At 33.9% G+C, this 22169-nt stretch overlaps 1 protein-coding gene across 1 annotated transcript; it reads left to right on the forward strand.

Annotated features, from left to right (window-relative positions):
* The first annotated feature begins 496 nt into the window (after positions 1-496).
* LOC130965720 (G-type lectin S-receptor-like serine/threonine-protein kinase At2g19130) lies at positions 497-2565 on the forward strand. The gene is made up of 2 exons (XM_057890479.1): positions 497-674; positions 848-2565. The coding sequence occupies exons 1-2, from the start codon at positions 497-499 to the stop codon at positions 2563-2565; spliced, it is 1896 nt and encodes a 631-aa protein (XP_057746462.1).
* Positions 2566-22169: the final 19604 nt, after the last annotated feature.

Here is a 22169-nt window from a genome sequence, read left to right on the forward strand (position 1 = left end):
TTATCATTTTTTGAGACTACCATATTTTTTTCTAAAGAAAAAACCTTCTACTTCTACCATATAACTTAACGGATATATTACTGAAAAAAAGTCTTTCTCTTTTTCTCGTTATGAAATTCAATGGAAATAAACTTCACTATTTATAAACGTGAGGTGAGGTGCTAAATTCATTCAGTGTTACATTGTAATTTGTCAAATACACCGGAAATTTCTTTCACATTATTCGGCTTTCTGAGGTTGCATACTGAAACTATGCAACTTTTCAACATAAACACTAACCGAGTTACACGCATTTGAAACTCTTTTAATCTTTTTTCGCCACAACTACATGACGCATGCTCATCCAGGTATGATATAATAAGCTACCATGCATGACTTTTCTATCTTTTATATTAGGTAGGCGTCACGAGTCAACTCATAAGTCAATGACTTGAATGCTATGCATATTTTGATTCTATCATTGGACAAGAAGATAACTGAATCATAGAGAAGAGAAATGGGGTCATGGGTGTTCAAGTTTGATCTTGTTCTGCTCTTTCTCATGTCGTTCTGGTTCCATGTATCCATTGAATCTGATAGCATAATCTTCCCAGGGCAGAGACTTTCACGAAGCCAAACTCTAGTTTCCGATGGAGAAATGTTTGAAATGGGTTTCTTCTCACCATCAGGTTCAGGTAACAACTCTCGCAATTATTACATAGGGATATGGTACAAAGGGTTACCAACGCCAGAAAGAACAGTGGTGTGGGTAGCCAACAGGGATCATCCTATATCTGATCCACACTCTTCATGGTTAGAACTTGACAAGCATGGCAATCTCTCTCTTTATACTTCCCCGGTCATGCAGTCTGGTCAACCAACTCTTCCTTTAGTTTGGGTCCTTTGGATTCGATAGCTGCTAATCTTCGGGGAGATGGAAACTTTATTATAAGCAGCTCACTTGAACACTACAGTTGGCAAAGCTTTGATTACCCAACTGATACCTTGCTGCCTTATGCGGGGTGGGGATATGATAACGACAGAGGTATTAAAAAGGTTCTGAAATCTTGGCTTCATGCAACTAATCCATCAACTGGCAACTTCTCTGCTGAGGTGACTAGAGTTTCTGCGGATTTAGCTGAGGTCCAATTGTTACAAAATGATGGTTTTATAGAGTCTAAATTCTGCATAGATCGGTTTCAAGGAAACATAGATTACATGTACGATATTGAATTTAACTTTAGTAGATACTCAGACAATTACTCGTATGTAACATTTTCATGTGACTCTCTCTCATCCTGTCTTGCTAGATATGTGTTAGATGGATCTGGAAACCTCAAACTTTTCTGGTGGTCGGATGATACGAACGAATGGGTTACCATCCACGTGGACAACAAAAAATGTGGAAGGAAGAATGCCACTTGGGTGGTTGTGGTGGCAGCAATTGGGCTTGCTAGTGTGATGGTTGCTATTGCCATTTTGCTGATAAGGCTGTGGAAAAGAGGCACTACCACTTCATCTAATGCAATGGCAGGAGATACACTGAAGCCGTATAATTACAGAGATTTGAGAAAAGCAACTAGAAACTTCACAATTAAGCTTGGGAAAGGTGGTTTCAGCACTTTTTACAAAGGGGAATTCCCTAATTCAACTTTCATAGCTGTTAAGGAACTTCGAGGACACTTTCAAGAAGAGAAACAGCTTCGAGCCGAACTCAATACGGTAGGGCTGATCCAGCACAAAAATCTTGTTCGCTTACTTGGATTCTGCTTACAAGGTTCCCAGAGATTCATAATTTATGATTACATGCCAAATGGTTCTCTAGAATCTCACTTGTTCCAGACTGATTCTAATGTCTTAGATTGGCGAACTAGATACAATATTGCTCTTGGGACTGCCAAAGGCTTAGCTTACTTACACGAGCATTGTAGAGACTGCATCATTCATTGCGATATCAAGCCGGAGAACATTTTGTTGGATGCTGAATTTAATCCTCAAGTCGCGGATTTTGGCTTGGCGAAGCTTCTAGGCCGAGACTTCAGCCGGGTTCTTACCACCATGAGAGGAACAAGAGGCTATCTCGCACCAGAGTGGTTCTCTGGTGTCCCAATCACTGCAAAAGTTGATGTGTATAGCTACGGCCAGGTCCTTCTTGAGATCATTTCAGGTAGATGGAACATGGATCTAGTAAATGACGATCTAGCTTCTTATTTTCCGACAATTGTTTTCAATGCATTGAACAGTGGGGAGGAGGTTCTGCCTTTAGTAGATTCCAAACTACAAGGCAAATTCAGCGCAGAAGAAGTGACTAGAGCATGCAAGGTTGCTTGTTGGTGCATTCAAGATGATGAGAATGATAGACCAACAATGGTAGAGGTTGTTCAAGCTTTGGAGGGACATCTTGATGTTGGTATTCCTCCAATTCCACGGTTTTTCCTGTCCTTAGCAGAACCTTCTGTCCAAAACGGTGATCTGAAGGAAATCGAGGATTATAGCACATCGAGCACACTACCTTCAAGTTTCAGCTTTGGCTTTCGACCACCAGTAAATTCTTTCAACGCTGATTTATCCTTATATTATGTGTAAAATCATCTTTTCTTAAATTGATAGAAACTTGAAAAATAATATGGATAGAGCTTAATGATGATGTAGCATAGTACAGTTTTAATAATAGGAATGCACAGTTTCTCATCTTTCTTCCTGAGAAGTGAGAATCATTACTTTTTATTTGGTTGTCCCTTCTGCCTTAGAGTGCATTATGCCTAGCACCATTCACTCTCAAGTGTTATGTTGCCTCCTGTTTAGGTCAGCCTAAGTCTAATCTGCCTAACCAAGAAAGAACTAAGCAGATTTTATGTCCTAAAAGGGGATTCATTATTGAAACCTGTCCTGAGAGATACCAAAATTTCAATTTTTTTCAATACGAAAGAGAATTTATTGTTGTTGTTGTTACTTCTCGATGTTGTTGTAGTAGTTAGAATTTGTATGTTCTAGAAATGGATGCAGCTATAATTGTCAAATGTAGCAGTTTTATTGCATAATGTCTATTGTCTTCACATACATGGCATATAATTTGAACAAAGTAACTCAAGCTCCAGAAGTCAGAGAGAAATGTCACATTCCAAGAACTTAAGCAGTATTCTTGAGTCTTGACACTGTTGTCATTGGTAAATGAATTGATATATTTCTTAATTAAAAACATTACACTTTTTGCCCTCTTAGATTCAGCTCCTTTAAAGTTAAGTATTCGAAATAAAACCTTGTTGGCCAGAAGTGAATTACCTGAAGTCTTGCTTATGCTATTACTCATATAAACCCTTCAGATTGCATACTAATTCCTTTGTAACGTACATTAATTTCAGTCAATTCAAGTTGAACTATGATATCATATTAGTGAGTTCAAAGCTCCTTTAAGATCAAAGCTTCCAGAATGCTGAAATAAATTAGTCAAGGATGTATCTGGTGCTTTCACTGATTTATGTCAAATTATTATTTTGGTGAATTGGTCATTTGAACTCATTTGATCTTCTTTTCAATTTATGTATAGTAGAATGGCATATAAGAACAAGAATGGATTCAATTTCCCAGTGCTTTTACATTGAATTAAAAATTAAAAATCTTTGAATAAGTAAACTTGATTTCACCTACTGGTGTGTACCTTGTAGAAGCTAAACTCGGTGATGAACAATTGATCGTGCTCACAAGAACTTTGATGCTTGTTTAAGAAAAAGAACCTTAGTTGTTGAGATTTGACTGCTACTTTTGAAAAAAAAAGGACTGAATACTTCATTGACTGAAAGAAACTAAGTTATGCATAGTAAACTTATGTTGTAAGAATTTGTGTGGCAAAATCATGAAAGAACATAAGTCCCCAGTATGCTACATTTACCTGTTTTGAGTTGAATATTTCTCATGTTTCCTTCTGTAAGCTAGCAAGAAATTAAGCTTAGTCATACTTTATATTTTAAATTGTATCCACTTTCCTTATATCACTAGCAAAGTCAAGTTTAAAGAAATTGTAAGCAGATATATTGAGAAAGTGTTCGTAAACTTTTACGTTACTTAATTATTGCTATTTACATAACAGCTTAGAGAGCATAGCCTTTCATGGCTCTCTTCCGACAATTGTTACGACCTTAAGTGGAATTTCACTTTTTCATTATTTTTATTTATTATTATTAAGACTATGAAATTGTCATTCTTATTTTTATAGTGACTTTACAAATGATTTCTTTTATAGTATGTGTTTACATAAAACCATAAGTAGGAGTGAGAATTCTTATATTAAAACACAAACTAAGAGTATATTAGGAAACATAACAAAAAGAGAAAAGGACAAATTAGTCCCTGACCTTTTAACCCGCAGGCATTTTTGTCCCTTACCATTGGAAAATACTTTTAAGTCCCTAACGTCCCTAAAAATTAGACGGATCAGTCCTTCCGTCCATAAGCCACCGTCAGACTTGATGAAAAAGGCTGACCTGGCTCCCCCTCTGCTTATCTGGCTTAACGGTGTTCCCACATGGCACGTTAGTGGGATGGAGCTTTTGAAAACAGGACACATAGGTCCCTCTCACTCAAAACGACGTCGTTTTGAGTGCTGCCCTAATCCTAAAATTCATTTGGGTCGTTTGTTTATGGTGGTGGCTGGTGGTGAGGAGAAGAGTTGGTCAGATTTCAACAATGGCTACGAAGGGGGCATCATCAACCTCAAGAAGAAGCGTTAGTGGAGTAAGAGAAGAAAATTCTGTTTCAAGCTCAATTCCATGTGCTGTTCATGCTGACCATCCAAACGATCCTGTTGCCCCGAGGTGCTTCTGTGGAGTTTATGCAATAATATATATGTCTAGGACCATTAGCAACCCTAACAGAATCTTCTTGGGTTGTCCATTCTATAAGGTTAGTTAAAAAATTTTGGCTTTGGTTTGATCTAAGATGGATGCAGACAGTAGATGATTTTGGTGATTTTGACAGGAAAATGAACCTCATTGCAAATTTTTTGTTTGGGTCGATGAGCATCTCTGGCAGCAATTGTTGCATCTGTGACAGTAGACATTTGGTTGAGAAACATGTTGAAGTTGTAAAAGAGGAAGAGGAAGAGGAAGATGAATTGGATCATAGAATGGCTGTTTTAGAGGAGAAGATTATTGCTTTGGAGAAGAAGAAAAACCTATTAGTCTTGTGTTTTCCTGTAATTATATTTGCTGTTTTTGTTGCTTTTTATGTAGCTATTGCTTGAGAGATGAATTATAGAAATCATGATAGAGAATGGGATGTTCTAGGTTTTTCTTGTGTATTGAATTTTGGCAAGTTATGGATCCTGTAATCTAAATGAAACTCTAGTTATAATATCAGTATGTTGAACTTATGTTTTGAATATCTAAATAAATATGGAAACATTGAAGAATGAGACTTAGTAGTTGCATACATAATTTAGAAAGTTAATGTTATATTGCTAAACAAGTTTTCCATAACCATAGTTTTCTAAATCTTCCCAAAATGAACAAGTCTCCTAAACTGAATAGTTTGATGAAGCTTAACATGTCAAAAGTAACCCTCAAACACAAAATACAAGACATAAGCCAAACTGTGCAGAAATAGGTATAAGCCAAACTGCAAAATCAACATAACTAAAAGCTAATACAAGACATAGTGGAATGCCCAAAGTTACACAGTTCTTCACTTCTTTGGCACGATGGAAGGTGGATTAGGGATGAATTTAAATAATGTGGTTGTGGCCGTACTTGCTGCTACTAATGTTTCCTGGGTAGCTGCTGCACTTGGTCTTGGGATGACTTGAGGTGGTTGTAGGCCAGTGGAATTCGGCTGACTTTGAGGGGGTAGTGGACTGGGGCATAGTGGAGCTAGTGGCCTGAATATCTTCTGCTTGGGCCTCATCTTTGATAGAGTTGCTTGAGTTTTTCGAGTCACTGTAGATGGAACTTGGAATGGAGGTTGAAACGGTGTCCTTTTGTAGGTCTCATCCTCCGTACTCTCGTACCTATCATCTGAAGATGAACTCTGAATCTCTTCTAACACAGGACTCTTGCCTTTGTTTCCACCATCCTCCACAATTTCAGGCTCATCAACAGGGTGGTCAAAGTACAGGTAAAACTCATTCGTCTTTGTATTCTTCATTTTGTTCTCTCGCATGGCATTAATCCCTGCATCCCCTGTCAAACTGTACAACCCCGACTCAACGTCATCACTCATTGGATCATACCAATAAACTGCCTTGTACGACTGGTATTCCAAACCTTTAAAAAGTGTGATCAAGTCCCCAAAATTCACAAAATCTAGGTCCATTTCAGAAAATTTTTCTACCTTTCCATTTTGATAAACAAGGGAACCATTACTGTTTCTGACAAAACTACCTCCGTGGTGGAAAACTGGCACCACAAACACGTCTACCTTCTGGAGAAAAAAAAAACGGAAATTAATGATCAACTAACTCTACACTTAAACATCAATCTCCTTCAAAATTGAGAAACATAAATCAACCAAGAACTTTCCTTTGCCCTAACATTGAATCAATTTCACGGTTACAACGCACAAACAATTTTTACCATTACTATCACCATGCACATACAACAGTTCATACTTTCATAACTATTGAACTACACAATCGACTCACTAAGCAATGCAACTGATTCTTACCTTCGGTGACGAAGACGGCAAATCAAACAACACTATATGGTTCTCCCTCTTCGACAGCGAATGCACACCGGAACCTTCTCAGTCTGGATAGTAGTTTTTTTGGAGGGAGAAACAGAGTATTCCTGCGTTTGATCTTTGGTCTTCCTTAGGGTTTAATGTAATTCTGTAAAAGCTCTGTGGGTGTAATAGGCATTGTACACAAGGAAAGGGATGAGAGTGTATATAAGAGGCAGCACTCAAAATGACGTCGTTTTGAGTGAGAGGGACTTATGTGTCCCGTTTTCAAAAGCTCAATCCCACTAACGTACCACGTGGGAACGCCGTTAAGCCAGGTAAGCAGAGGGGGAGTCAGGTCAGCCTTTTCTGTCGGGTCTGACGGTCGCTTATGGGCGGAGGGACTGATCCGTCTTATTTTTATAGACGTCAGGGACTTAAAAGTATTTTCTAATGGTCAGGGACGAAAATGTCCGCGGGTTAAAAGGTTAGGGACTAATTTGTCCTTTTCTCTAAAAAAACTTTTTGCAAAATATATTTTTAACTAGAAAGAAAATGTTCTTCCTGTAAAACTTTTACAATAGATTATAATCAAAATAATTTTAAGGTAAAAAATAGTGGGAGCCAAAATAAAAATACCTAAAATGTCTTTTTTTAAAAGTGTTTTTTAATAATTAATTAAAAGTTAACATATTTAATCGATTAAATCGTGTTATTTCTATCATAATTAGACTGGACAAATCGATTTGGCCTAAAAATCGATGAACCAAAATTTAAATCGGTCTAAATTAATATTCTTCTTTATAGAAAATGACTACAATATATATATATTGAGAACCTTAAATTTTAACCTTTCTCTTCTCTTTATAGGGTTAAGATTTAGGATTCTCAAAATATATATAATAAGAGTACTTTAGTCATTTTCTATAATAAGGGTATTGTAGTATCATGCTTGCTCCACTTTAATGTGTTGAGCTCACTTTCTTAAAAAAAAAAGGGTATTGTGGTAATTTTTTATAAAAAAATACTAATTTAGGCTAGTTCAAGATTTAATTCATCAGTTTTTTTAACTAAATCAATTTGTCTGATCTAATTTTGACAAAAATAATACGATTTAATCAGTTATATGTATTGAATTTTAATTATTAAAAAATATCTTTAAAAAAATATATTTTAGGTATCTTTATTTAAGTGACTCCCAAAAATAATTATCGTAAGTTTGGATTGATTTTTGAAATGATATTTGTTATTTTATCTTTTTTTAAAATAATATTTTCAATAAAAATTTATTTTATATTTATATAAACTTTTTAAAAAAATTAAGTATTAAATAAACTTTTAATAATTTTATTTGAATAAAAAAAGAGAACATTTTTTTAAATTAAATTACATAAAAAGGATGCCTCAAAAAATTTCTCTAGTTAGCGTTTTGTCTCTGTTCTATTTTTTTTTTCTTTCTTTCATGATCTGCCAAACACTACTCACATTTTTTTGCAGTGAGAAACGTAATGAACATATAAAAAGTTACAATATTTATTTAAGAAAGTTCTATGGTGTTGGTGTGGATGGTATTAAACATCTATACATATGAATATTACGTATATATAGTAGTTGATGAACACATTTGGAGTAACATAAATTTATGGTTGATTTTAGTATATAAATAGTATTTTTGTAAAATATTTTAATTTTGTCTTAAAATATTTAGTTACTAAAATTAATTACTAATGTATTTGTTTATAAATATATATATGATTTAATTTATTTTTAATGTGTATTTATATTTCAACATGCTGATAACTGACTTTAATGATTAATTTTAATATATATGTAACATAGTCCAATATTTTATATTACATAATTATTATCATCGTGTTAACATATTAAGTTTTATGAATTAATAATTTCACTATAGCAATGATAAATATATATTTTATATTATTATTATTAACATACATCATATATTTATTTTTCTTTCTTTTTTTTTTGTCAAATCTCAAAATTATACACCACATTCTCTTGTTTTTTTGTTTTTATCTTTTTAACAATGTAAAATTCCTTTCATTTTATCATAATACCATGACAAAAAAAGAAAATTAGAGAAGACTGGATATATAGTCACATTTTCTAGAAAATAAAAAACCCATTTATCCTAAATAAATCCAAAAACAAATCAGCCTATTTCATTTTTTTATTCTATTTTTGTCTTGTTTTTATCCATAAAAAAAATTGTTTCTACATAGCTGCAACAAATATGGTGATCAAGCCGAAAAATCATTCATAGCTACATAGATAAGAAAAACATAAGTTGTCCATTAACCCAAGTGGAAAAGCAAAAAAATTGCTACTGTCGGACAAACTGTCCCCTCAATTGAAGTTGCAAGTCTGTGCTACCCCAAATGTGTTTATTAACTATTGTATGTGCACACGTAATATCTACAAATGTAGATGTTTAATGTCATCTATACCATAGAACTTTTTTATTTATTATTCCAAAAAATTAAAAAAACATAAAAATGAATAAGACAAATCAACTAAAAATAAAGAATTTGACACTTTTATTATTAAAATTGATTACAAATAATAAGAACGTAAAGTTTTAGAATTCAATATAAACAGAGAAAAAAATTGTATCTAGAAAGTGTGCTACTAGTGAAGTATAACCTTTGTTTGGAGAGTGTCTTTGCTATAAATTAAAATGAAGAGTGTAAAAAATATCTGGAGAAAATATAAGTATATAGTTTTGCTACATATTTAAATTTTTTTGACAATTAAATCTAATTAAATTTGTCTAAATTTAATAAAAATCAGTTTTATTAATGAAAACGTAAATACACATTCCAACTCTTAGCCACTAACGTGAACGTGAACGTGAACTTGAACGTGAACGTTTATATCCTTCTTTTTATTCGCGTTCTTTCTTCGTCTTCTTTATATTCTTCTTTTTTATTTGCATGTTTTTTTCCCTATTGTCTTTCTTTTATTACTGCTATTGTTGCTACGTTTATTTCTTTTTCTCTTTTTTTAGTAATTTTGCAGCATTGATTTTTTTCTTTTTTTTTTCTTTTGTTTTATTCCTCTTAAGAGAATAAAACAAAAAGAATTATAAAAAATGAAATAAGAAGAAAAAAAAAGATGAAAAAAAAAGAAGAATCTGCAAAGAAGATGAGAAGGAGAAAGAAGAAGAGTTTTGAATTATGTAGAATTTATCAAAACAAATATCACCGAATTTTTTTAATAATAACACATAAATTTCTTAATTTTTACACCAAAATTTTTTTACAAAAGCACACAAATGTCTTCTATAATGCTATATTTTTTTCCTTCTTCTTTTTTTTTCTTTCTTTTTTTTTTCTATTACTCTTATTTATTCTTTTAAGAGTATTACTTCTCATATTAGACTTGAATGAACATGTTTGTAATGTATTGCAATCTTATTTAGTTGAATGAATGTAGGTTCATTCTCTTCCTAGTAATTTTGTAGTATTATGTGTTTCTTTTTCTTTTTTGTTTGATTTTTTCTTGTTTTTATTCTTGTTAAGGAAGTAAAGCAAGAAGCATCATGAGAAGGTAAAATAAGAAGGAAGAGGAGGAGGAGGAGGAAGAGTTTTGAGTTATTTTTAAGTAATTTTGGTGCATTCTGATTTAAATAAGGTGCACTTTTAGTCTGTACTTGTTTTGAGTTGAGTTCGTTTTTATATCATCATTGTTAAGTAATTTTGGTGTATTTTAGATTTAAATAAGGTGCACTTGGTCTATGTTTGTTTTAAACCGAGCTTGTTCGTATATCGTCATCATTAAGTAATTTTGGTGCATTCTAGATTTAAATAAGGTGCACTTTTAGTTTGAACTTATTTTGAACTGAGTTTGTTTCTGTATCGACCCACAATTTTAAAAATATAAATATAAATAAGTTATAATTTATTTCATAAATTGGAGTTCCTTATTTTTAGAAATTACTTTATTAAAAGTAATTAAATTAATTTTATAACTATTTGAGTTCAATTAAATTTAGATTCTTATATATTTTTTTATTATGATAAAATATTTTACATAATTAAAACTATAAATTTATTAATTTATAAATAATAAAAATTATATATATATATATATATATATATATATATATATATATTAATTTGAGTAATTGATATTTTTAATTTAAAAATAAAGTCTAGTTAATAATATTATTATCAAGTTTTATATCTGCCGATATAAGTAAATATCGGTACTTCTCAGCGAACATAGCTTTGCTAATGCTTCATCATATATCTTTTATTGTTATGTTGATAATATCATTTATATTAGTAACTAATATATATTATTACTTGTGTTTTAATATATACAGCTTTCATAATTATCCATTTAGGATATTTATAACTTGAATTGCTGACTCAGCAGCTTTATAACGCGACACTTAACCCCACATGTGTCATCTAACCGAAAATTCTTCATCATTAATCATCAAAATAGCTATGCAAATGTTCATTTGGGTGAGAAAAAGAAAAGAGAACTGTGAGAGAGAAGGAAAGAAAGCCATGGAACTTCAACCCTTTCGAGCTTGATTTCTTAAGATCCATAACTCCAATAAAAAGTCTGATTCGGTAAAAGTGTTCGTATCCTTCTCCTCTACATGTTGGCGTTACTTTTGTTCAGTAGAAGTTGACAATGACATAACTCCTCTTTCCCTTGAGTTTGGCCAATTGGAGTTCTATGAGGCACAGACGATTTTTGACGTTTTCTTCTTCAGCAGCTCGGTCAGAAAGCTTATCTGGAGTTTTTGTTGTTGTGATTTCTATACGGAGGTAGGGTTTGATAATTTTATAATAATTAAATATGAATTTGATAAGTGATTTGATGTTGTGATTGATTATTAGTTGAGTTTAATTAAGTCTATGTATATAATGCTATGTGGATATATATATATATATATATCTTTGTGATTAAGTAAGTAAAAGTAAAAACTATTTCGTTTTCTTAATTAAAGTTTTGACTCGTATTCGCAAAGGCTCGATAATAAATAAAGATAGTATAAAATAAGAAGGTTTAGAGGTAAATAACGCTTGAACTTTTGTTACGATCATGAGGTGCTAAAAGTTAGGGTGTTATAGTTTCGCCATCATTAAGAAATTTCGGGACATTCTAGATTTAAATTATTATACATATAAGAAGAAGACGACGATGATGATAATAATGATGACAGAGGAGGAGGAGGAGGAGGAGGAGGAGGAGGAGGAGAAATTCAAATGAGAAAAAAAGAAGGAAGATGATATGGAAGTAGTGGCGTGGTAGTGGTGACGACGACGATGATAACGAAAGAGAAATATGAGGAAAATGAGGAGGAGAAGAAGACGACAATGATGACAATAACGATAACGATAACGATAACGATAACTACAATGATGATAGTGATAAAGATGGAAGAGAAGGAGGAGGAAAAGGAAGCAGTAGAAGAAGAAATTTAAATGAAAAGGAGGAGGAGGAGGAGGAGGAGGAGGAGGAGGTGGTGGTGGTGGTGGTGACGACGACGATGATAACGAAAGAGAAATATGAGGAAAAAGGAGGAGACAAAAAAAAAGCAGTAACATGGGTGAAGAAGAAAAAGGATGCAGCAGCAATATGGGTGAAGAGGAGGCACACATAAATTTAAAACCCTTAATAACAACTTGGTTGGATTTGGTTAGATATTTTGTTTGGTTGTAGAGCTTTTCTCTTTATTTATTGGTACAAGAATGGGGTCTTATCTTATAATGACTAATAGTATAAAATTCATGGCCTTTTAAGCCACATGTCGTTCCCTAATTTCTTTGGAAAAAAAAACGTGTACGTGTCATCCCGTCATTTTTTTAGAATAAAAATAAAGGGGAAACGAAAAAAGCAGCATTCCTTCTCATTACAGTGTCACTCTTTCTTGCTGTCCCTCTCTCTACTTGAAACCCCCTCTCTCCCCCACCCCCAAACCCCACCTCTTCAACCATGTTTTTCTGCTTCCGGATCGTATTTTTTTTATCTTGGCTAGTTTTTTCGTTCATGGAAGTACAAAAATGAAGGTACTCGCAAACGGTACCTCATTGAAAGGGTCAAAACCATATCAAGATGAGGATTCTTAGAGCAGTGGTGAAGTCTGCAATGTCATTTGGCTCCTTTTTCCACTTAGAATGGCACAAAGTAGATTTTGGTAAAATCCAATTGACACATTCTGATCCGAGATCTCAACTAGTGTCCCCCTTATATACGGATCCTCTCAATCTCTCTCTTTCTTTGTTTCTAAATTTTTTATCCTTTTTATTCGGGATTTTCAACTGCGTTTTCTTTGCCTAGGGTTTGAGCTTTTTTTGCATGTTTATTTTTAATCAAGGTGAAAGAGCTTTTGGACTGGCTTGAGCTGGCGATGAGCGCGATCATCGGGTGTCTGGAGCTGCGGTGGCCCATAACTGTTGCAAAGCAAATGAATATTTTGGCGGCTGCGTTTTGGACTGTCAGCGTTGTTTTATTAGATGCTACATCACCACGACGTGTTTACAGTTTACACGGCAATAGAATTTGTTGGCGACTATTCTAGGTAATGAGAATCATTTACAATCTTTCTTAATTTTTAATTTATATTTTGGGTTGCTTATATTAATAAGTTGGGATTTTTAAATTTTTCTACATTTTCAGCCTTTTTTATATTTTCAATTTTTTTGTGTGTATTTTTTTAATTTATTCTGTTTCAGTCATTTTTTCTGTATTTTTTATTTTTTATTAATTTTTTTTACTTTTTTGTCAACAATAGTTTTTTAATTATCAATATACACTGTTGTGTTGAATTAGATAAAACTAGGATCGGATTTTTCTGTGTTAAAGTCCATTTAAAATTTATTTATTATATCTCTACTTTGATTTAAATGTAAGATTGTGGTGATTGAAGCTTTGGTCGATTGGATTTTACTTATTTAGTAAAATGACAAGTTTGGTAATTAATCAATTTGTTAGAAGGGAAAGCTTAGGTTTTGATGGTTGTAAAATATAGTCAAGGAAAAGTCTAGGGGGTCAGCAAATTTATTACATTTTGGCCAGCATATAACCAGCAGAGAAAGGTGAGCCATTGGATGAAATCTCACACCAATCTCACACCATAAAATCATTATTGATAGCTAGTTGATGGCTACCAATCACAAATGTTGATGGCCTCCTAGCATTGCTCTATAGTCAATTACTTTAAAATCTCCTTTTAGTTTTGTATAGCCCAGGACATAGAAAATATATCAATTTTAAAATTTAAGAATGATGGAGTGTGTCGAGTGATATTAGTAACAATTGTTTTACCTAATTTTTCTAATGTGTTACTTTTTTGCATTTTTTTTTGAAACTTGCATTTTTTATATTGCATCTAACTTTTTGTGTCTTGTATACATGATTTCTGTCATTTTTTATCTGTTTAAACTAAATAAAATTGAGTTGGACTAATATGTGCAAATGATTTATTTTTCACATAAGCATGACGATGCGTGGTAGGTTATGAAGTTTTTTCATCTTGATCTTGACATTGGTAATTTAATCTGTTTCCTTTAGTCTAGCCTTTAACTCTTTGTTGAGCTATGTTTTATCAACTTTGTTAGTTGGTTGTGGATCCAGCCTCTGATACCTTTAAATTCAAAATTTGTAATAATTTTATATGATTTTGTAGAACTACCAAAAAGATTTTATGGTGCTGATTGTCGCATGCCCGTATATACCTACCTGACTATTCTACAAATAAATTTAAGCATCTTTATGTATGGTTACTTTTTTTCCTATCTTTTTTCCTATTTATTCTAAAACTATCATTGTACAAATAGAATTTATATTTTATATATTAAAAATATCATTGTACAAATGAAATTTTTGGGTCTTATGTATTGTGGTTCATTTTTAGGAAATACTTTCTGACGAATTTGTTCTAACTCATATTATTAGCTGATGAAAAAATGCTATATTGATACCTAATTTGCCTCTTCTTTGGGTGTCTCGATTGATTTTGAGATGATAGAGATTACCCTTGATGTTATACAAAGAAATATCATTTCATATATATATAATTATGGATTAACCCTTTTACAATATGTTTCATCATATCTATTTTTTATGTTATCTTTTTTCTTTATTAACTATAAACTATTTTGTGTTGGTGTCATCAGCTTACTTTTAGTCACTTGTTACCGAATTTCAACGACTGCTGGTGGAATAGTATTCTTCTTGACATATTTGTTTGCATTTGATTTGGTAAGATTTTTCTGAATTCCTTTCTTTTAAAACATTTTTATAGAAATTGCAGCTTTTAGTTTGTTAGTTGAAGTATGATCATGTTGGTTATATTACTGCCATCTGAAAGATTGCATATAGTAATTGATGGTGGATGTCTCTTAATATCATTATTGAATCAAATGGAGGATTTATCTATTCTTGCAGAATTTGAGAATTAAGACGTTGTAGCATTTTTCTTTTTTTTTTCTGCATCTAGCCAAATAAGCTTTGCAGTTTTTATATTAAAAACCAAGGATAAGTTTATTATTTGATGGTAGATTTTTTCTTTTTCAATAAACTATTGAACCTTAATTAAATCTGGAATAAGAATTTATTTATCTGGATAGTGATGAACCCTCTGCTGATGAAAAGTTTATGTATCTTACTGTGTCTATTAAAATTTTTTAATAGATTTTAACTTTATAGTTAACAAAGATTATAATTTTTCTACTCTATTTTTTCTTTTTTATAAATGCGTTTATTTTTTTTAGTGTGAAAATCCAACAAGATCCCCATGAGAATGTATTTGAATATACTTTTATTGCAAACAAATAGAGGTATGTTTCAAAGTTAGTTCAGGGTTAGTTTTCTAATATTAATGGATTTAAGTTGACTAAGTTAGGTTAGATTCAACTTAGTTTTCTAATATTAATGGATTTAAGTTGACTAAGTTAGGTTAGATTTAATACATTAGATTTTGAATTATTGAAGTGTTTGGAATTGTCTAATTATGTTAATTGTTGCGCTGATGATTGTTTTGTTGAGAAATTATTGCTGAGATTGTTTGATAATTTGATTTTGCAGACACGTAGATAGGCAGAGGTACTGCAGATTAGGCTACTAGTCGTGGTTGCCGAGGTCGGGGTAGAGAGAGAATTTCTTCCGGTGGCGGTACCCCTCGAAACTTCTGGATCCTCTCCCTTTACTCCGACCACGCCGGTGACGCCGTAGGTTTTGGGTTTAGCGGACAGTCGTTCATCATGGTCCCTAATCCTAACTACGTGCCTCCGTCTATGGTGACGACAACGCCTCCTACCGCTCAGCAACCCGAATCCACGGTGACTCCACCTCCAAGGATGGATGCCGTGGCCCCGGAGTCCAGCCACTGATGCTCCTCCACCACCTGTCCACCTCCCACCATATGGTTGCACATTTGGCCTGATGGCAGTACGGGATAAGTATCACGTTCAATGCTCATGTATTTTCTGTTTATGGTTATTGCTGAAAGTGCTTGAATTGTTTCTAGTTTAGTTGATTTAGGTGTTAATTGTTGGTTATTGTTTTCTAGTTTTAATGATTATGATTCTTGTTAACGCTGAAAGTTCTTGAAACCTGATTCTTGTTTAGTGAATTTAGGTTTATGTGGATTGCTGGTTATTATGTTTTAGTTTTAATGATTATGATTTCTATTATTGGTGAAAGTTCCTAAAACCTTATTCCTGTTTAGTAGATTTAGATTGATGTGGATTTCTGGTTACTGTTTTCTAGTTTTAATGATTATGATTCCTGTTAATGCTAAAAGTTCTTGAAACCTTGTTCCTATTTAGTGGTTTTAGGTTGATGTGGATTGTTGGTTATTCTTTTTTAGTTTTAATTATTATGATTCTTGATTCCTATTTTCTAGATTTAATGATTAGGGTTGATTCTTGTTTATGGGTTGTTGTTAGGATTTTTCCAAATCCGAACTCGTGTATTCAGGAGATGATGAATGTCATCAAGCTGATGTATGACTAGTCATAGCCCAACTACACGAAGATTCCTGCTAAGACCAAGAAGCGCTGGTTTGAGAAATGGACAGTAATTACTTTCATTGTTTCTGTTTTAAACTTTTTTAACTAGTTTATATCCTCTATCTTGTTTAACTAAATTCAAAACTTATTTGTTGCTGCTGCACTTCATTTGGGATGTTGAGCACGATCTAGCCATCCGGAAGATATTCGACCATAGGATAGGTCGGCGGCTCCAGCAGATGCTGGATGATGTTCGTCATGGGCGGAACTAACGATGACGACTACCTGGATTTGTAGATATTAGGCTTTTGTTTTATTGTTTCATATATTTATTTGATGTACTTGGCTTTTATTTAATTTGGATATTGTATTATTTATGAATTGACCACTAATTGTGTAAAAAAAATTAATTTAAAATTAAAATTGACAATTTGTTTCAAAATTAAAAAATACTTGACATTACCGTCGGAATTACCGTTGGAATAATCCGACAATAATATGGCGTGGAACATGTTTTTGGCGCCAACATTACTGTTGGAAAAATCTGCCGGTAATCAATTAGTTTATGAGCAAGTGATCCACCGGAGACGGTAATTGCCATCGGACAAAATAAATCCGACAGTAAACATTTATCGATGAAGTTTATACCGTCCAATTATTTTCGACGGTAAATCTGACGGTACTTACCGTTTTTCTTGTAGTGTATGTTTACAAGGGAGGATAGATTGGGAATTATCAATTTCGAGTGAGGGTATTTCAGAAATAAAATGTTATTAAAGTTTCAGTTTTTGTCTCCAAAAATTTTAGTTTTTTGTGTTTTCACTTTTTGGAGATACTAAAAGGACTGAAATTTTAGGAACAAAGACTAAAATTTTAGTTCCAATCTTTTACCATCAAACACAATAATAAATCTGAGTCCTCCAGTCTCAGTTTCAATATTCATTACTAAATGCTATCTAAAAGATTTAAAATATGAAATGATAATAATAAATCCAGAAGAATAATGCAAAACTACAAGCGAGTATAAGCAATTAGGTTTGAAGTTGGGTACATATATTTACAAAATTAATAATAATAATCATAATTATTATTAATAGCAACAGTTAATCATTATTATAATTACCACGGTTAAAAAATTAGTGGACATGCTGTACATAATAAGTTATTATATAAGAAAATTGATGCGATTTTAAGTATATATAATTTAAAAAATAAATATTAGTTTATATAAGAAAATTGATGCGATTTACCCGAAATATATATATATATATATATATATATATATATATATATATATATATATTGTCAATGAAATAATAGTTTTAAAATATGAAAAAAATTTAATAGTTGAATTTTATCCAATTTTTTATATACACTTTTTACATAATTATCCACATAATAATAATAATAATTTTATTATTATTATTATTATTATTATTATTATTATTAGGGTTAAGTATGGTTTTGGTCTCTAACGTTGAGGGTTGGCCGCGGTCTGGGTGGCGATCCGACAGGCACGTAGCGGGTTGGACACGGCAGCGAGATTTCCTACGTTTTCTTCCTGTTCATCTCTCTCAAATCTCCATCTCTTTTCCTGTCAATAGCGGCGACGACGGCGGCAATGACAACTACCGCGCCGCCTCCCTCTTTCCCCCTTCCTTTCTTCTTCCCGCGGCCGTCCCCTCTCCCTCTTTCTTTCCCCTTTCTCCTTTCCCCTTTCCTTCCCTCCCCTCCCCCTTCGTATACCCTTTTCCTTTCCCCCCTCCCTGACGCGTTTTCTCCTTCCCCCTGGTGCACGAAATTGCAATCACACTTTTGCAATCCCGCACAACTAACCAGCAAGTGCACTGGGTCGTCCAAGTAATACCTTACGTGAGTAAGGGTCGATCCTACGGAGATTGTCGGCTTGAAGCAAGCTATGGTTATCTTGTAAATCTTAGTCAGGATATCAGAAATTATCAGGGTTGATTGTGAAAAGCAAAAGAACATGAAATAAGTACTTGTTATGCAGTAATGGAGAATAGGTTGAGGTTTTGGAGATGCTCCATCTTCTGAATCTCTGCGTTCCTACTGTCTTCTTCATCAAACACGCAAAACTCCTTCCATGGCAAGCTGTATGTAGGGTTTTACCGTTGTCAGTGGCTACCTCCCATCCTCTCAGTGGAAATGTTCAACGCACCCTGTCACGGCACGGCTATCCATCTGTCGGTTCTCGATCAGGCCGAAATAGAATCCATTGATTCTTTTGCGTCTGTCACTAACGCCCCGCCTTCAGGAGTTTGAAGCTCGTCACAGTCATTCAATCATTGAATCCTACTCAGAATACCACAGACAAGGTTTAGACCTTCCGGATTCTCTTGAATGCCGCCATCAGTTCTAGCTTATACCACGAAGATTCTGATTAAGGAATCCAAGAGATATCCACTCAATCTGAGGTAGAACGGAGGTGGTTGTCAGGCACACGTTCATAGTTGAGAATATGATGAGTGTCACGGATCATCACATTCATCCGGGTTAAGAACAAGTGATATCTTAGAATGGAAGCAAGCATGATTGAATAAGAAACAGTAGTAATTGCATTAATCCATCAAGACACAGCAGAGCTCCTCACCCCCAACCATGGGGTTTAGAGACTCATGCCGTGGAAGGTACACAAAGAAACGTGTAAAGTGTCATGAGGTACAGATACAATGTCAAAAGATCCTATTAATAGTGAACTAGTAACCTAGGGTATACAGGAATGAGTAAATGACGTAAAAATCCACTTCTGGGTCCAGTTAGTGTGTGCTTGGGCTGAGCATTGAAGCTTTTATGTGTAGAGATCTTTTCTGGAGTTAAACGCCAGCTTTCATGCCAGTTTGGGCGTTTAACTCCAAGTTTTATGCCAGTTCCAGCGTTAAACGCTGGAAGTTCTGAGGCTGATTTGCAACGCCAGTTTGGGCCATCAAATCTCGGGCAAAGTATGGACTATTATACATTGCTGGAAAGCCCAGGATATCTACTTTCCAATGCCGTTGACAGCGTGCCAATTGGGCTTCTGTAGCTCCAGAAAATCCACTTCGAGTGCAGGGAGGTCAGAATCTAACAGCATCTGCAGTCCTTTTCAGCCTCTAAATCAGATTTTTGCTCAGATCCCTCAATTTCAGCCAGAAAATACCTGAAATCACGGAAAAACACACAAACTCATAGTAAAGTCCAGAAAAGTGAATTTTAACTAAAAACTAATAAAAATATACTAAAAACTAACTAAATCATACTAAAAACATACTAAAAACAATGCCAAAAAGCGTATAAATTATCCGCTCATCACAACACCAAACTTAAATTGTTGCTTGTCCCCAAGCAACTGAAAATCAAAATAGAATAAAAAGAAGAGAATATACTATAGACTCCAAAATATGAAAGAAACATAGTTCCAATTAGATGAGCGGGACCAGTAGCTTTTTGCTTCCGAACAGTTTTAGCATCTCACTTTATCCTTTGAAGTTCAGAATGATTGGCATCTTTAAGAACTCAGAACTCAGATAATGCTATTGATTCTCCTAGTTAAGTATAGTGATTCTTGAACATAGCTAGTGTATGAGTCTTGGCTGTGGCCCAAAGCACTCTGTCTTCCAGTATTACCACCGGATACATACATGCCACAGACACATAATTGGGTGAACCTTTTCAGATTGTGACCCAGCTTTGCTAGAGTCCCCAATTAGAGGTGTCCAGGGTTCTTAAGCACACTCTTTTTGCCTTGGTTCACAACTTTATTTCTTTCTATTTTTTTTCTTTTTCTTTTTTTTTTCGTCTCTTTTCTCTTTTTTTTTGTATTCACTGCTTTTTCTTGCTTCAAGAATCATTTTGATGATTTTTCAGATCCTCAGTAACATGTCTCCTTTTTCATCATTCTTTCAAGAGCCAACAGTTTTAACATTCTCAAAAGAACAAATTCAAAAGACATATGCACTGTTCAGGCATTCATTCAGAAAACAAAAAGTATTGTCACCACATCAAACTAATTCAACTAGTTTCAAGGATAAATTTGAAATCCTGTACTTCTTGTTCTTTTGTGATTAAAGCATTTTTCATTTAAGAGAGGTGATGGATTCATAGGACATTCATAGCTTTAAGACATGAATTCTAAATTTTATTAATTATGAATTAAGAACAAGACTCAAAAATAGATATAAGATGAGACTAAAAATAGAAAACAAAAATTTAAATAGGCTCCTAATGATAGAGGTTTTTCATAGGGTTAGGACTCAACAACCTTGATTTTGAGAAGTGGATGCTCCCTCAAATTGAGGGGAGAGCTTTTGGCGTTTCAGTTCTTGAAGTTCACGCCCCTGCTTCTCTTGTTCCTTCAGCAATTTGCAGAGCATGCAGTTCTGATTCTGCTGTTCTTCCTTAAGTTGCTCCATAGTCTCTTGCAACTTGGTGATAGATGCTTCTAGGCTGGCCCAGTAGCCAATTTCAGGAAATTCAGGGAGGAACTCCTGCGCCCTCCTTTTGATAGAGTTGTCTTGCATTTGTCCTTCCATTGACTTCTTGGTGATTGGATGCTCAATGGGTATGAATTCATCTACTCCCATCTTTACCCCAGCCTTTTTACAGAGCAAGGAGATCAAGCTTGGGTAAGCCAGTTTGGCTTCAGTGGAATTCTTATTTGCAATTGTGTAGATCTCACAAGCAATCACATGATGAACCTCCACTTCTTTTCCAAGCATAATGCAATGAATCATTACTGCTCTCTTGATGGTGACCTCAGAACGGTTGCTAGTGGGCAGTATGGAACACCCAATGAAGTCTAGCCAACCTCTTGCAATTGGTTTGAGGTCTCCCCTCTTGAGTTGGTTTGGGACACCCTTTGAATTGGTTATCCACTTAGTTCCAGGGAGGCATATGTCCTCTAGAACTTGATCCAACCCTTTATCTGCTTTCACCATTCTCCTATTAAAGGATTCAGGATCATCTTGCAGTTGAGGCAATTTGAAGATTTCTCTTATTTTGTCCAGATGAAAGTACATAACTTTCCCTCTGACCATGGTTCTGTAAGTATGGTAAGCAGTTCTAGTCATTCTCTGCTTATCTGTTAGCCACAGATTTGAGTAGAATTCCTGAACCATATTCCTTCCAACCTTTGTCTCAGGATTGGTTAGAACTTCCCATCCTCTGTTTCGAATTTGCTCTTGGATCCCCGGATATTCATCTTCTTTCAGATCAAATTTTACTTCCGGGATCACTGACCTCAGACCCATTATTTTGTGATAATGGTCTTCATGTTCTTTGGTTAAGAACTTCTCTTGATTCCAAAGATTCTTTGGATTATTCTCTTTCTTTCCTCTTAAATTGGTTTATTTTCCCTTAGGAGCCATGACCTTGATGAATCTTGGCTTAATGATCACGGAAAAGCACACCAAACTTAGAGGTTTGCTTGTCCTCAAGCAAAAGAAAGGAAAGAAGAGAGAGAGGAGAAGAGCAAATTTGAATGGTGTGGGGGAATGAGTAGGCCGAACTTGTTTTTATAAGGGGGGAGGAGATTTCGAAAAAAATTGA

Source organism: Arachis stenosperma, chromosome 3 (assembly GCF_014773155.1).
Source record: "Arachis stenosperma cultivar V10309 chromosome 3, arast.V10309.gnm1.PFL2, whole genome shotgun sequence".
NCBI classification, from domain to species: domain Eukaryota; kingdom Viridiplantae; phylum Streptophyta; class Magnoliopsida; order Fabales; family Fabaceae; genus Arachis; species Arachis stenosperma.

What these genes read in the sequence shown, in the direction of transcription:
- LOC130965720 (XM_057890479.1), top strand. Translation starts at nt 497, where the DNA reads ATGGGGTCATGGGTGTTCAAGTTTGATCTTGTTCTGCTCTTTCTCATG. An exon ending in CTTCTCACCATCAGGTTCAG is followed by an intron (nt 675 to 847) that starts GTAACAACTCTC and finishes CCGGTCATGCAG; the next exon opens with TCTGGTCAACCAACTCTTCC.